Source organism: Vipera ursinii, assembly GCF_947247035.1.
Source record: "Vipera ursinii genome assembly, chromosome: 3".
NCBI classification, from domain to species: domain Eukaryota; kingdom Metazoa; phylum Chordata; class Lepidosauria; order Squamata; family Viperidae; genus Vipera; species Vipera ursinii.
Window position 1 is genome coordinate 120902981 of NC_139516.1, and position 15634 is coordinate 120918614.

At 38.9% G+C, this 15634-nt stretch overlaps 1 protein-coding gene across 3 annotated transcripts in view; it reads right to left on the minus strand.

Annotated features, from left to right (window-relative positions):
- Positions 1–9830: 9830 nt before the first annotated feature.
- AFAP1 (actin filament associated protein 1) overlaps positions 9831–15634 on the minus strand; it is a 74338-nt gene continuing 68534 nt past the window's right edge. For all 3 annotated transcript variants that reach the window (XM_083358334.1, XM_083358333.1, XM_083358335.1), the window contains one exon: positions 9831–14966. In XM_083358334.1, coding sequence (XP_083214460.1) covers positions 14940–14966 — 27 coding nt within the window. In that variant the 3' untranslated portion in view covers positions 9831–14939. The remainder of the gene's footprint in view (positions 14967–15634) is intronic.

Below are 15634 nucleotides of genomic sequence, written 5' to 3' on the forward strand. Positions count from 1 at the left end.
TATTAAGAGCCAATATAGAACTACAAATAGCAAATTGCATACCTGTTACCCTGGAACAATTTTTTTTCATTTGTTCCCAAGTCTGCAGAAGGATTACATCACTGATGTCACATAATGGATATACACTACATCATACTGTACTGGATGGACAGACAGATAGACTTTACACTTCCAGAGATAGTATATTTTTATCCAGCCATGCAACAGAAAGAGTTTATAGACAGATTGAAGTAAATGGAATATCAGGGCGATCTGGCTGTCACATCTCACCCCACTGATCACTAGGGATGATCTGGCTGACTAGGCGGGTGTCCCTTTCCTCCCTTACTGCTCCATGTTCATCCCTCCCAATGCTACACACTTGGTGGAACAGGACGACCATCCCAGATAGGAGCGATGATGAAAGTAAATGCCAGACCATATGTTAAACTCCAAATTTCCTTTGGTGATGGGTGATAAAAGACTCTTGGAGGAGAGAAACTTAAATGTGCCTCATTGCAGTAAACCGGAGGAGGGTTTAGGTCAGGGGTAGGCAACCTTGAATCTTTTATGACTTGTGGACTTCAGTACCCAGAAATCCTGAATCAGTCATGCTGACTCCGGAATTCTGGGAGTTGAAGTCCACAAGTCATAAAAGAACCAAGGTTGCCTACCCTTGGTTTAGATAAATTAAGCTTATGACAGGGAATTGACTAGATAGGATCCAGATTCCCATAAGAGAGTCATCTACCTTCTTTTTCTGTGGTTTTCAGCTGTTCAATAGGACAGTGACATTTCTGACAGTGAAGCATTGCCTTCCTTAGCAGCCTCCTTAAACAAATTGAAGGCCATCTAGGCCACAAGGAAACCTGGAGTCTCTTCTGGGTGCATGTTGGACAATATTTATAGGCAATATTTATGGGCCAGAAGACTTTGAAATTTCAGAAGGCCACTCAAAAAGTAGGTGAAAATTACACTGATGAAGTTCAGTCTTCTGTTGTTGATTTTTAATGGTAAGATCTTGGAGTGCTGTTGGGGGCTAATAATGCACACCTGTTGAATAAAATGAAGACAAACATTGATGCTCTTGCACCTATTTTTTTTCAGTTTGCTAGGATCAAATGTGGGCATTGCACCCTCTAACCAATCATCTTGTTCTTGGTGATACTATGGTTTTAGGAAGGCCTTCTAGGAAGAAAATTCCCCATAAGAGTATGCATAAATAAAACAGTCTGATAAATTCAGGTTTAGTTGTAGCTTAAATGGATTAATACGTCATTTTGGAAATGAGATAGACTTAAATGGATAACATTTTTGATGAAAAATTGTGTTTTGAATGGAAGGTAGGAATTGAACATTAATTGGTTAAAAACTAGGGATAAAAGGACAAAGAGCAGATAATTTAAGAAGACTGGTAAAGTTCCAATGAATTGGCTTTTAAGTGCCATTGATTATAGTGGGAGATGTAAGTATATACTTCAATTTTATGAGGAGATATTAATGCCACTTAAAACCACTTCAGCCGGATTATTCTTTGTATTAAACGTAAGCCTGTGATTACACAATAGGTGAAATGGGGTATATGCAGCAAGAGTGGACTGAAGACTCCAGTTCATTAGTGCTGCAAGTTTAAAATTCTAGAAAATAAGAGAAAATTTACATATATATATATATATATATATATATATATATATATATATATATAGTATAAAAAAGCATTTGTTCCTATATTGCTGTAATTAAAATAGTTGCATTTTGCTATATGTAAACACAAGGTGGATTTACATGGTTTCATCAGAAGAAGAATATAAATATAACACAAATAATGTACACGGATACCATCATATATAACTGAAGCTATGTGTACATAAATTATATATCTGAAGTGAAACCAATACTTCCTTAGAGGCAAATATATGAACTACATGAATCAGGGTGAATCAAGAGGAGAGAAAAGTTCTGGATGTCCCAAGTAACCTAAAAATTTCCTGCTGCTTACAATACAGATAAGTACTATAATATTCCATATAACTAAAACCCAAATTAACATACAGTATGTCCTTTCTTGTCTGGTAAAATCTGATTTATATCACGGAAGAGGCCTTGTGGTCCAAACCCCTGGTCAAGCAGATTGGTCTGTAGTTTCCCGAGTCCATGTTTTTTTCTCTTTTTGGAGCCACATCAGCTCTTTTTTCAGTCTTCCGGTACCGGTAATTCCCCAGTGCTCCAGACTCTTCGAAAGATTTTGTTCACTGGTTCTGAGATCGCATCTGCCAGCTCCTTCAGGAATCTGGGGTGTAATCCATCTGGTCCTGACAATTTGAACTCATTATTAGTGGACCAGATGTTTTTGTTTTTTTACTTTATTCTTGTTTTTTACATGTTGAAATCAACTTTTAAAATTATTTTGGGCAAGTTTTAATTCATTCTGAGGCTTAGCTTTCCTGACTTCATCCATACAGATTCGTGCTATATGCTGATATTCTGTTTTCTTTATGTGTCCCTCTTTCCATTTCTTATACTTGCCCTTTTTGTCTCTCAGTTTATCAGAGCGTTTTTCCTGCAACCATGCTGGTTTCATCTTGTTTTTGTTCCTCAATTGTATTATATTAGACTGAACTTTTATAATCTCATTTTTCAGAGTTTCCTAGGCATCTTAAGTTGTTCTCCCCTTTACGATTTCCATCCAAGAAAGTCTTCCTAAAGTCTCTCTAAGTTTCTTGGTTATGACTTTTTGGTATCCACCCACACAGCTGCAGATGCCCCTAGCCCTATCCTGCTATGGGGAAACAATTTGACATGAGTGGCATTCATAGAATATTAATGCTTTTTTTTTGGCAGATGATTTTCAGGAACATTTCCTTTTGCAGTACTTCCCAATTGCAGAAGCCTAAGAGAAGAGCCAAGTGGAGGTTTAGCATTTCAGGGCAGCCAAAGCCTATACAGTCCTACCTCTTTCATTACTAAAATTCTGCTTTGTTCCATGGTGCAGTTATAACACCAGTATCCATTTGTCTCTCTTGTAGATTCTGTCTGTTAACCATCTAGAAACAAGCATGTAAGAAAGTCCTTGGTAGGTCTCTGGTAAACCTCTCTGGTTTTTCCAAAATGTTTGAAAATTGAGCAATCTAATACAATGGGTGTGGATAAGTGGGGACTTAAGTATCTTGTTGTGCAATTTTATTCCATTATTTTCTGTGGGACTGAGGCACACCTATTTTGCAGAGGATTGTATGTACTGTATATGCATATTTGGGGCATTGGCAATCCTTAGGAATGAGATGGGTGTATTTTAATGTTTTGTTTTGTTGATTTACTCCCATGAGCCTTGGGAAACTATGCAGGATAAATAATCTTTGTGAGATGAGCCAGATAGTGGTTTCCAAAAGTTAACTATACAAAAATATTGTAATGGGAATGGTTAGGCACCATTCCATTTTGCTGGTCTTCATTGGTACTCTGGAAGGATTTTTCTGCGGTTCTGTTTCTTGAAACAACAATTCTTATGGGTTAGCCTTGACTCCCAGTGGGAAAATTTCCAGTGAAAACTTAGGTGATGTTCTGATTTTGGTTTTGACACTTGTAGGTCCTGCCAATATTAGTGCTATTTTTGCTCTGTTCTGCTTATAAGCCTTCCTTATTCTGAAGATCTGGACTGGTAATACATAAAAGACTTAATTCTATCTATTCTCTCTAGACTACTTTTTGGTTCAAAGTTTTGAGGCCTAGATTCTATTGGTCTGCAGGAATGGGAATTCCTTATTTTGAGAATGCTTTTCCATGCTATTTGAATGTGGAACTTGAGAAATTTTCAGTTGAGCTTCAAAATAAACAAGCTCAAATATACAGGTAGTCTTTGACTTACGACTGTAATAAAGCCTGACAATTACATTTGTAACCCGAGGGTTCAATTAATGTGATCCCTCCCTGATTTACCCAAAGCCTTTGCTAATCAAATGCTCAGGTCGTTAAGTGCTCAAGTTGTTAATTGCACATGAGGTATCTCACGGTGAGGAAGACCATGGAGGGGCTAGTGCTTCCGACCATCCAAGACCTTCTGCAACCCACGGAAATATTTCATGCTCCCCCGCCACCTCCAACTTGCCCCACTGGGCTCGTGGAGACTCACTCACCTTTTGAAGATCTCAGTGATCAAGTGAGCTGCATCCTCTCCAGCCTCTCTGCTGTAGTTTCTTTGCCTGCATCCATGCAGGCTGTGGTCATCTTTGCAAAAAGCTTTTGGCGTGAAGTATGGAGGCTGGAAGATTCGTGCGCACTGCTCCCGGCCTCCTTTATTGGCAGCAAAAGCCTTGGGGAAAGCCAGCCGAAGCCTTCAGGGGTGAGAGATTGCGTCTCTGCACGCCTCAGTCATCTTTGCAAAAAGCTTTTGCCGTCAAGAATGAAGACTGAGAGTGGTGCGCATGCCGCTCCCGGCCTCCGTTCTTGGCGGCAAAAGCTTTTTGCAAAGATGACCGAAGCGTGCAGGGACACAATCTCTCACCCCTGGAGGCTTCGGCAAGGAAATGGCAAACGGAAGTCCTGAAGCACCAAAGCCTTCAGTCTGTTCGCAAAGCCTTTTGGCGTGGATTTTGTTCAGCCCTCCATTTGCAGAGAAGCGCCCGTGGAGATCTGGCAGGGTGGGGGGAGAAATAGGCAGGGCAAATTTGCAGGCCCTCTGCGGTCGTTCATAAGGGTAAGCGATTGCCGTGGTGCTGCAACATTCATAATCTCGGGACTGTGTCATAAGTACTTGGGGGGATTATGTCATAACTTTGGTCTCTAAGTGAACTGTCGTAACTCGAGGAATGCTTTCTCTTTTTTTTTTTAACCTGAAAATAAGGATGCAGAGCAAATGCTCTCAAACTGCTCCTTGTAACTTGTTCAATTAGTGCATTCTGCTCTAGAGGACATGGAAACAAAACATGTGAAGTACATTGTAGTAGACGAGTCTCAAGACTTTTGAAAGAAGGCTGCCCGTTTCTTCTTTGTTTTGTTTTTTAAGGTGCATTCCTCCCTTATGAGATGGAATTGAAGGATGAAGGTATGGCAACAGCCCTTTGATTTCCTTTGCCTTTATAAACATTGTGCTCTCCTGGAGCCTGGAAATTAATAAAGAGCTAGATAGGCAAGAGTTAACTGAAGGCAGATAGGTGCCTAGAAGCCCTATACTATAGCTCAGACATGTCAAACACAAGGCCCGGGGGCCGGATGCGGCCCGCGAAGTGGTTTCATGCGGCCCGTGAAGCCATCCTGGAAACAGTGAGGGAACGGCCCCCACTGCCTTGGCCCTGGCCCAGAGACCCTCCTCCTGCCAGAGACCCTCAGATCTGTCCCACTCCTGCCCAGGCCCCCATAGGCAACCTTGATGCGAACGATGTAGAGCTGGCCATGCCCACCCAGTAGGCCATACGCACTCTAGCCACGCCCACCCAGTAGGCCACGCCCACCCAGCCCCCTGAGGGCAAACGCAATGCTGATGCGGCCCTCAATGAAATTGAGTTCGACACCCCTGCTGTAGCTGATTGAGGGGGTACTGCACGTACAGGGCTTAATTCTCTTCGAAAGAGCAGGCAAATAGCTTAGGAGTTTTATTTTATTCAGCTTTATCACTTCAGGCGTTGTTGACCTCCAAGTTCACCAGCTGCAAACGATGAACAAAAGTTATCCAGCAACATTCGTTATCCGTGCTTGGATAACCTTCCAGTGTGTTACTGAAACACAGAGCGAGGTGCTGCCCAGTTTTGCTGAGCTGCATTTCCCAACATAGCCAATGGTGATGAATGCTGGAAGTTGTCCTTAACTTCTGGAAATATACAGGTGCCCCACCCTCACTGTATTGTGTTGCCTGTGCTGCAGTTAGCCTTGAAGAGGAGCCAGATGTTTCAGCTAGGACAGAATGGACCTGTAGGGCTGTCAAGAAGTCCAGCCAAATTGAATCGCATTTGATCAGTCTGGAGGGAGCTGTGCTGGATGTTTCATGACTCCAGGCCCAGTTCAAGGTCTGGTTTTAAAACTGCCTTAAAAATAACACAAAAGACCATTTTGGACCCCAAAAAAAATGACTGAAGGAAAACACATCTTTCTGTACCAGGCAGTTTTTTTATCCAAAATCTGTCAAGGAGTGACAATGGTTGATCTCACATAAAAAGTACCTGTAGAGATTTCTGCCATTTCATCTCTGCAAATGTCTATCCAAAGTTGTTGGGGTTTTTGTCCAAGGTCATTCAGTATAGTTTAAATTTAAATTTCCTACAGGCTGACGGTTTGATGTATCTTATGTTACACTAAGTAACTTGCAAGAAATAGTCATTGTTATATGGTTGGGATGTCAAATGTGAATTGTTGAAGCATTTTCATTCTATCGATACAAAGTCCCCAGTGAGTCATAAATGAAGAGTATTGCAAGATGCTATTTAACAGCAATGAATTTAATGAAAACTTTACTGCAAAACTGAGGTATGTGCAAACCACAGCTAACAAAAGCTAGTCTGTGATTTTTAGCTGGCAGCGTTTTTTATTAATGAAAATACCAGTGCGATATTGATCTGTGATTTTTTTTTTCAAATTCTTTCCTAAAATTAAATAGTCTAGAAAACCATCTCACTAAGAGCTGGTAAAACCATGTCTTTCTCCCACCTCCTTGCTGAGCAGTTTTTTCATTTGCTTTCTTTTGTCTCTCTGTGCCTGAGACATTTTTAGCAGAGAACTCTGAGGTTTTCCCCCCACTCATGTGGGGTCCTTGGTGCTGAGTTTGGTTGTTTCCTTGCAGACATTTCATTACCTGAATTAGGTAACATCACCAGTACATCTGCAAGAAAACCAAGCTCAGAGAGCAGCAACCCTTAACTACAAATATTCTGGTTCCACTTCTGCCTCATAAAGAGATCCTCACAGCAGACTAAGCGGTCCTGGCCTTCCACCTCAGCCAGCCCCAACCTGCCAGCTTGGCTGCCCAAGCCAAGTCTCCTCAGCTGCTTCTGCAGAGGAACAGGGTCCAGCGGCCCACAAGAGCACATGGGGATTCCAGCTGTTGACTTATACTTATACTGCTCGGCTGACAAGAGACTACTCTTGCCAGGAGATACACTGGGTTAGGCTGAAGTAAGTGGTGAGGCTATGTCTTACAGCTTATTCCACTTCCACAGGTTTCCATGGTCCAGCTTACCTAACTTTGTGGTATGTAGAGCATCCAGAGTCTTCTTGCAGGCAGCACAAAGAGACTTGGAGCATGTAGCTCAAGAATTGCAAGTTTTGAGTTCTTTGTTACATGGCCTTCCTGTTCAATTACTCTCTCCTGTCCTGTTTTGACCCTGCTTTGGACAATTTGCCTTTATCTCAAGAGATTTCCATTAGACATGTGTTGGGCTTAAACTTGCCCAGCCTTTTATGACTGCCCCAAGGATCTGAATGTTATTCCCATCCATCAAATGCAATAATGGCATTATCTTCTCAAAAATTCTCTTTTCTGCCGGCACGTCCTTTCGCTCTAGGGCTGTAGTATGTTTAGGCTCCATGTAGTTTTGTCCCTTTTGTAGTTCCCCTTTACCTTCCGTTAAATAAACCATGTGGATTTTTCCTAAATAAGTGTAAATTTATTTTCCCCTTATTTTCTCAAAACGTATTAGTTGAATAGTTGAGAAATCCTACTGCACTTTTCCCCCCCCCCCAAGAGGTAGGAGTATTTATTTGGTCTTGAGATGCCTATATTTTTGAAAATGCAGTGATGTAATCTGATATGCACCCTCATTACCCACCGCTTTAGCCATCTTAAAAATGTTCAGTGGAAATTTGTCACACAGAAGAACCAGATTGCACTTTACATAGTGTTTGTGTTGTTTATATGACGATTGCTGAAATGTGTGTGCTTAGAAAGCAAACACTGAGCATGAGAGACCCTTGACCATCTTGGCGCCCTAGTGAATAAATACCACACCATCCTAAAAAGATGCACATCATGTTTTATTTCCCGTAGCAAACAGCTTCAGTAAAGGGAATCTGTCTAAAAGTGTTAATAGGCCCTAAAATATGCAAGTCTGGCTTAGTTATTGTTTATGACATGAATTGATAAGCCACCTGATGGAATTTCCTGCATTTGATGGAACATGAAAGGAAAACAATTTTGACACTCGTAAATTATGAAAAGTTTACAGTTGATATAATAGTAATAATACTCATTTCTCTTTGCTTTCACTTCACTTAGTTTTCTGATAATACAGTACACTTTCCTATTACTATTTTAGATAAGATTATCCAAATCTTGTTTCTATACAAGGGAAAATAATTGTCAAAGAGGTGTAAGGTGGATGAGATTTAGGAGTCTGTATATTTTTGTATATATGTGACAGATAAAATGTCAAATTTGTAGTGATGTGATCACATTGAAAAGCAGAAGCAAATGTTGAAATATACATCATGTTAACATTTAACTACAGTTCAACTGCACAATCTAGATAGCTGGATTAGGTCTTGCTACAGCTTTGATTGCAATTTATTTATAAGCTGTGGAACTCAGCTTAAGACTGTTCTGCTTTGAAATAGGTAGCAGGTAGTGTGTCCAAAGGAATGCACTTGTTCCAAGAAACTGTATTGCATTTTCTTCATTAAAATGCTTTGACACTCTTGATACTTTGTGGGGATTTTTTTAAGACAAATCAGACAAGACGGAAGCTCAAGTTCCCTTTCAGGATACTTAACTGGCCATTTATAACCTCTTCCTCCACACAATTAAGCCACTTCATCCCAGTTCTCAAGCTACTCTTTAAATACGTGTGTCCATTTATATAAATATAAAATGGGGTGATGTCATCTATGGGGGGGCCACATCCCTCTAGCCAGGGCAGAAATTTATCTTGTTAACCATCTTAAATAACTTTGGCTTTGTCACATTACTTTTATCCTCTTGTTCCCAGCCCATGGTGGAGGCAGCTTAAAATGAGCCAAAACTGTTCCGAGTTTTAAAATTTTGCAGTCTGCCTTCTCGTCCCTACTTTTTGCTATGAACTCTTATCCTAGGATGCTTGGTGAATTTGGCTGATGATGAGTGAAGTATTGTTTCTCAACTTTGGTAACTTTTAAGATGTGTGGACTTCAACTCCCAGAATTTCCCATTCAGCATGCATCTGAATTCTGGGGCTTGAAATTCACACATCTTAAAATGGTCATGGTCAAGAAATATTGCAGTAAAGGCTGTGATTTGCCCACCTCCTACTGACCAATTGAAGCTGAGGTTATCTTCCCTCGCCATTCCTTTTTGTTTCAAGAGAACCTGGAAACCTCAATTAGCTCTGCAAGAACTGACCTGTCAACATGTACAGGTAAAACGGGTGCAGTTCAGTGACCTCATGAATTTCCTTACCTGTGAAAACTGTTCCTATGCCTAGCAGCCCTGTGTTGTGAGGGGAGCAGGCAGGTTGGAAACTTCAACAACAGACCAAAACTATTTTAATAGACTCTTGAGTCTAGTTTGTTTATTAAATGTATGTGATTGATGTGCCCACTAAGAACAGAGATCCTATACTGGCTGTAAGTTAGCCAGTCCCACATATTTCTCCCCCATAGACATGGATAGAAAAGTATACTATTTAGGTTCAAAAAAGCCTCACCCATTTACCTCCCATGCGTAATAGCACTGTTACAGAGATCATACCAAATTATACAATCCAGATGTAGCAGTGAAAGAAGAAAAAGTGGAAAGGGCATAGTAAGTAGCCCAGCTAACATAAAACATTTTCTTAGCACGTCAAGTGCTAAGTTGTGCAAAAAACCAGAAAAAGAATTCTGAAAAACAGACGTTGATCTTTCACAATGTTTCTTTATTAATAAGAAGTAAATGTTACACCAAAAAAGGTGCCTGTCGTTGCATTTGGGGGACAGAAAGGTAAAAATAAATCATAGCTAATGAGGCCTAAGTTTCTCGTTGCCATTTTTTTCCATTTGGAATTGATTCATAAAGATGTTTTCTCCAAAGTTAAACTGCAGGTTTAACTAATTCAGCATTTAACTTCTAACAGCTGAGAAACACAGGAAAAACATTAAGCAGTATAATAAAATACAGGAGACGTAAAATAAATATAGAGAAGAGGCTTCCTCTTACTGATATGTTTCACCTGCTTGGGGAACTGAAATACGTTTTCATTTAAAAAATACAGTAGGAAATTACAGTTTTAATATATGAATATTTTGGATTAGACAGTTCAGATTAATTGGTAGGTGCAGTAATTAATATTAGAAGACTGATATAAAATTAGTATTAAAATGTTGCAAATATAGTTTTTTTAAAAAAACTGCTCATTCCCCAAATACATTGAAATTATACTCATATCCCAACCCTATGACATCAAATATGATTTCCTAACAAAAAATTTAAACAATACCATTGCAACTTAAATCTGTAAAATGTCCCTGTACAGTAGTGTAGAAATACAATGTATATAAAACTTTTTAAAAGTTGCTGGGAGCACTGTTGCCAAGGCAGCCTGATGAATGACTTCATAAAGCTTTCCTATTTATGAACAAAAGCCTGCAAAAGGATAGTGAAATGCATGATGGGAAAAGAGAATGGACCAGTGAAATATACTTTTTCGTACACACCACATCTTTATCCCTAGAAGATGCTATATTGCTCCTCTGGCCTGAAGATTAAATTGTTCTGTACCAATTCTTCAATAAAGCATATTTCAAAGTGGCTTATATTAATTTCTTAGAACAACAAAGTGTAAACACACATAAAACTGAAACTGAACAAGCAATACAGCAAAGAAAGACAAACTAGACTGCAAATTTAATTCAGTTTCAAAGGTCTGGAAATGCTTAGGCAAGCAAGAACATTAAATATGATTCCAACAAATGAAAGTCAAGATATCTTTAAAATGTATAAAACTGTTCTAGAATAAGGCCACTGAAGCAACATAACAGGCTCATCTCTCATGCTTGTCTGTCAGCTTTGGGGTTAAATTTAGTGCAGACCTAGGGACTCCATTGTCTTCTGATGCTACTGAAGTAAAAAACTAACAACAAGGCTAGCTAGAGTTGCTGGAAGCTGTAGGTCAGTTACATCTGGAGAGTCACAGGTTCCCCAGCCATTGCATGGCCAGTTGAAAAAAGGATGAAATGATAGCAACTACCATTCAAAATGCACCCTACGCTCAAAATAATGTTCAAAAAGATAAAATTGGACATATCTGATATAATTATTCTAATTATTCTCTTTGTTATGTGGTATGTAATAGACACCATAAAAGGAATCACTTCCTTGTTGATTAGAGCTAGATCTAGTTTCATAAATATGTACATCCATAAATTAAACATTTATTCAAACATATAAATAAATTAGTTTCTAATAATTTGCCTAAACAAAATAACTTTTGTTTAAAACTTCCTTTCAGTAAAGATCAATGGGCTACTGAAGGTAATTCAGCACACTGCATTTTGCCAACCCTGTCAAATAGACAAAATATCCAAACAATTAATAGAAGCAGCAGCAGCGGAAAAATTGCATGTAAATTCAGGGCCTCAGAAATATACCCCATTTATGGAATGCTTATCCTCCATCTTTCTGACATAAACAAGAAGGCAGTGCTACAACCAATTGCATACAGAGTTCCTCCCTGCACACACACGTGTAGGCTGTTTTCATACACACATGTATCCCAATTCCTTTCCAAATAAAGTGAAACTCTCAATTTTCCACAAAACGGAAACAAGGATTCACTGGAAATTACCCTAGGCTGCTCAGAAGATTCAAAATAACTAGTAAGCAGGGCTACACTTTGGATGGATTTTTCAGTCAGATACAGAGCATATAAGGCCCACGTACATTTTTGGAAATAAAGCTGGGCACATAACGTTTAAAATTAAACGTCTCTTTATAAATTAAATTTTCAAGGAAATATACAAAAGGAGTGATGTATGAGCACACTATGCCTACTGACACTGCGCTGTGGATCCCATGTTGATCTCATTCTCTGTGTGAGCAAACGGTTTTGAGATAACTGACATGCATGAAATCAATTGTCCCTACAACTGTGTAAAATTGTTCACCTTTGATTATGCCCAGAACTGGACTCCCAACCATCAGTTACTAATTCATCTTCCTGCCGCAGCCTTTCTTGTAGATAATAAAAAACTATCATCAAGATGTGGAAAGATCTGTAATATTTTTACATTTTACATTATGGAGGCTAGAACAATTTATGGATGGGTGTAATACCTGGAACTTAAATGCAGATATTAATCCTTAATAAGTCACCAGTTGTCAAAGGCAAGATGAATCTTTTTAGACATGGCGGTTATCACCCAAGGGCCTTTTAATATGCCTTTTTCCTAAATTCAGGCAGATGAATTTCATGGCAGCCCACTATTTGTTTATTTTAACTATATGCTGTTTTCCCAGGCAATTTTCTCAACATAGCTTGGGTGCCTTTGAGTAATTTTTTTTTTACTCCTGGTGATTGCCTGGACTAGTCTCTGCAGTGTCCAAGGCAAAGTTTTTCAGAAGTGATTTGCTCACTGCTTCCTTCTTAATGCTGAGAGTGCGACTGACCCAAGTTCAGTCATTGGAGAGTGACTGGCCCAAGGCTTGGTGCCTAAGGCAAAATAAAATTCACAGTCTCCCAGTTCATAGTCTGATGTCTTAACCACTACTACACCAAAGTAGCTCTCCACAATAAAATTATAATAAATTAAAAAATAATCATCTAAAGAATAACTATTTGTACAAGGAAGGCCTGAATGTATTTGTAGGTCTTCAGCAAAGGCTAACACTAGGCAGAGAATTCTAGAGAACAAGTATCTCAGAATAATAATAATAATAAAAAGCAACTTTTATTAGAGACTGAGCAAGATCATTCCAAGGTTAAAAAAAAACCTACCTCCATCCTGAAGCTGGACATGGCTAGCTGAAAATCATTAGTTCTACTATGACCTACATTTTGTGGACATGAAGAATGCAGGCAATACAAAGAATAAATGCTATATCCAAATGCATAGCTGGGGATCAAACTAAAAAAAAGGGATTGATGCCCAAAGCATTTGGCCTTCTCCAAGCACTTCTCTCCCACCACAATTCTTTCTTCCTGGCTTTCTAGTTAGCAAAAAGCTAGGTGCTTTAAAACTAAATGCCTTTTAGACTTTGACTCTTCAAGTTGTCACTTGTGTGATAAAGTGAGAGGAACAGGTGCATAAAGAAATAGTCACTAGTTTAGAGTGCCTTGGTCTCTGTTTTCACAAGTAATGCTAGTTGGAGATCCTGCCACTTTTAAAGTACCTACTCTAACTCAAACATAATAGAGATGGTTGGAGAAGCAGAGGGCACAGAGCCAACTCTAGCTATTCTGTCATTTACTCAGAGCTTTCTATCAGCAGCAGCTTCTTGTAAAGACTTTCTACTTCAGGGGTGTCAAACTGCGGCCCATGGGCCGGTTTCATCATACCGAAGCTGCACCCACCCCGTTGCCGGCAATGCAAAAAGAGTTGTGATATGTTGCGACACGTCACATGACATGGCAAGTCTGACACCTGTGCTCTACTTCAATATGACAGGGAGGGGAACAAAGGAGAAAATGTTTGAGCCTCTCCAGCCATGATTTTTGTCACAGCTCTTGGGTAAGAAACAGAACTGTAAAAGGGAGAAAGAGACGCAAAAACACTGCAAATCTATTTACTATCCAATGGAGGATTTCTTTGTCCAGCAGTGTTGCATCCTATGCCAGATGATATTGGAGCAGTCCATATGCACAGAAGGGAATAGTGGAGCTCTGCCAGAAGAGGCATTTTATATTTTATTTGAAGATGGAAAGACAATAATGAAAAGATATGTAGATCATCTCAAGCACTGTACTTCACAAATACTATCTCAGTAAGTCCGCAAAGGTGGTGTTACTATTATCCCGGTACTGAAAATGGCCTTTGGAAACTCAGAGACAGAGCCACCGTGTTCCCTAATGCTTCCCAGGTGGGCACTTCTTAACTCACAATTCAGATTCATGCCCTAAAACACAGTTACAACAGGAAAAGAACAAGGTTTACATGGTTGTCTTAGAATATTCTGTCTCTTTTTAACAGACAACAGATTTTATAAATAACACCATTTCATTTTTGGGGGAGACATTCATTGCTGCTAGAGAAAGTAAGTAGCAATTTTAAGGATTTTTAATTTAAAATTAATGAATTTAAATATTTTTAAGTTGGGTGGTATTTTGGATTTCTGAATCCAAATTTATGATTCTTTCATAAATTTGCTTCAAATCATTATTTTTTAATGTTGCGGAGCTTTTTTGTATGTGTAAAGTGGCATCCATTGCTATTTGATTTTTGAAAATAATATCTGTAAAACCGTTTCAAAACAAGCAAGCAAATAAATACATTTTTTTAAAAAGAGTTTAAAAGAGAGCGGTATTTTTACTTGGGTTTGAAGATGTCTATTTGCTCTAATCTCACTTCCTCATTAAGAATTTAGTCTTTCTCTGATCTCTACTCACGGTGGAAAACAGCAGGTGTGTAATTTCTGCAAAGACTACAACTCTCCATTCTTCTCTTGCATAAAATTCCTAAGCCTTGAATTAATATTACAAGCCTGTGAATCCCCCACATTCATACAGCAAAGTTTTAGGGAGTCAAGATTGGATTTCATATCTAATAATTAAAATGTATCTAAATCTATTCCAAATGGGTACTGAAACATGCCAATCTCCATTTCCATCCAACACAATTGCTAGTGCTAGTTTTACCTGATCCGTCTACGTAACCATTTAAACAGTTTCTTTCATATTTTAAGTGAGTAAATAATCACTGCATTTGAAATGACACATTCAAGAAGGTCCCCCCTTTTAGCTGTATTAAGCATACTGTCCATTCACTAAACAGAACTGACAACCCATTAATACCCCTGTGCAGATTAATCTTCCTTAGTTCATCTTGAGTCAAGAGACCCAAAGCAGAATTCTAGTAGCAATTGTACTTCTTTATGTTCCATTTTTCATCTCCCACTCCTGGAAAGAATGAAAAAGAAAATGTAAATATAATTACAAATGCACATATATTCATATCAGCAAAGTCAAATATTATGTACCAACCTAGAAAAATTTTATTGTTTACGATTGGATTTTTTTTTTAAAAAAAAGACAATTCCAGAAAGAAATTCTAAACCCTCGTAACTTCTAAGGGTGTGGGCTTCAACTACCATAACTGCCCAGCCAGCATGGCCATCCAGCAAAGCTGGGATGCCGCATTATAGAACCTCAGAATCTTACTGATTCAAAAAAACAATGAAATCATAACCGGTATAATATATGATTTCATAAAATCTTGCAACTACAGGTCAAAACAGGAAGAAGGTAAACATGGACAGCTTGTTAAGATGGAAAAGGGAACTGTTAAGCAGGTAGTCCTCACTTAGTAACCACAATCGGGACTAACAGTTCTGTCATTAAGTGAAATACAGTTGCAAGAAAAAGTATGTGAACCCTTTGGGATTATGTGGTTTTTTGCATGAATTGGCCATAAAATGCGCTCTAAACGTCATGTAAGTCACAACAATAGAAAAACACAGTCTGCTTAAAATAATGCTACACAAACATTAGCTGTTGTCATGTTTTAATTGAAGATAAGATGGAAACATTCACAGTGCAGGATGGAAAAAGTATGTGAACCTTTGGAC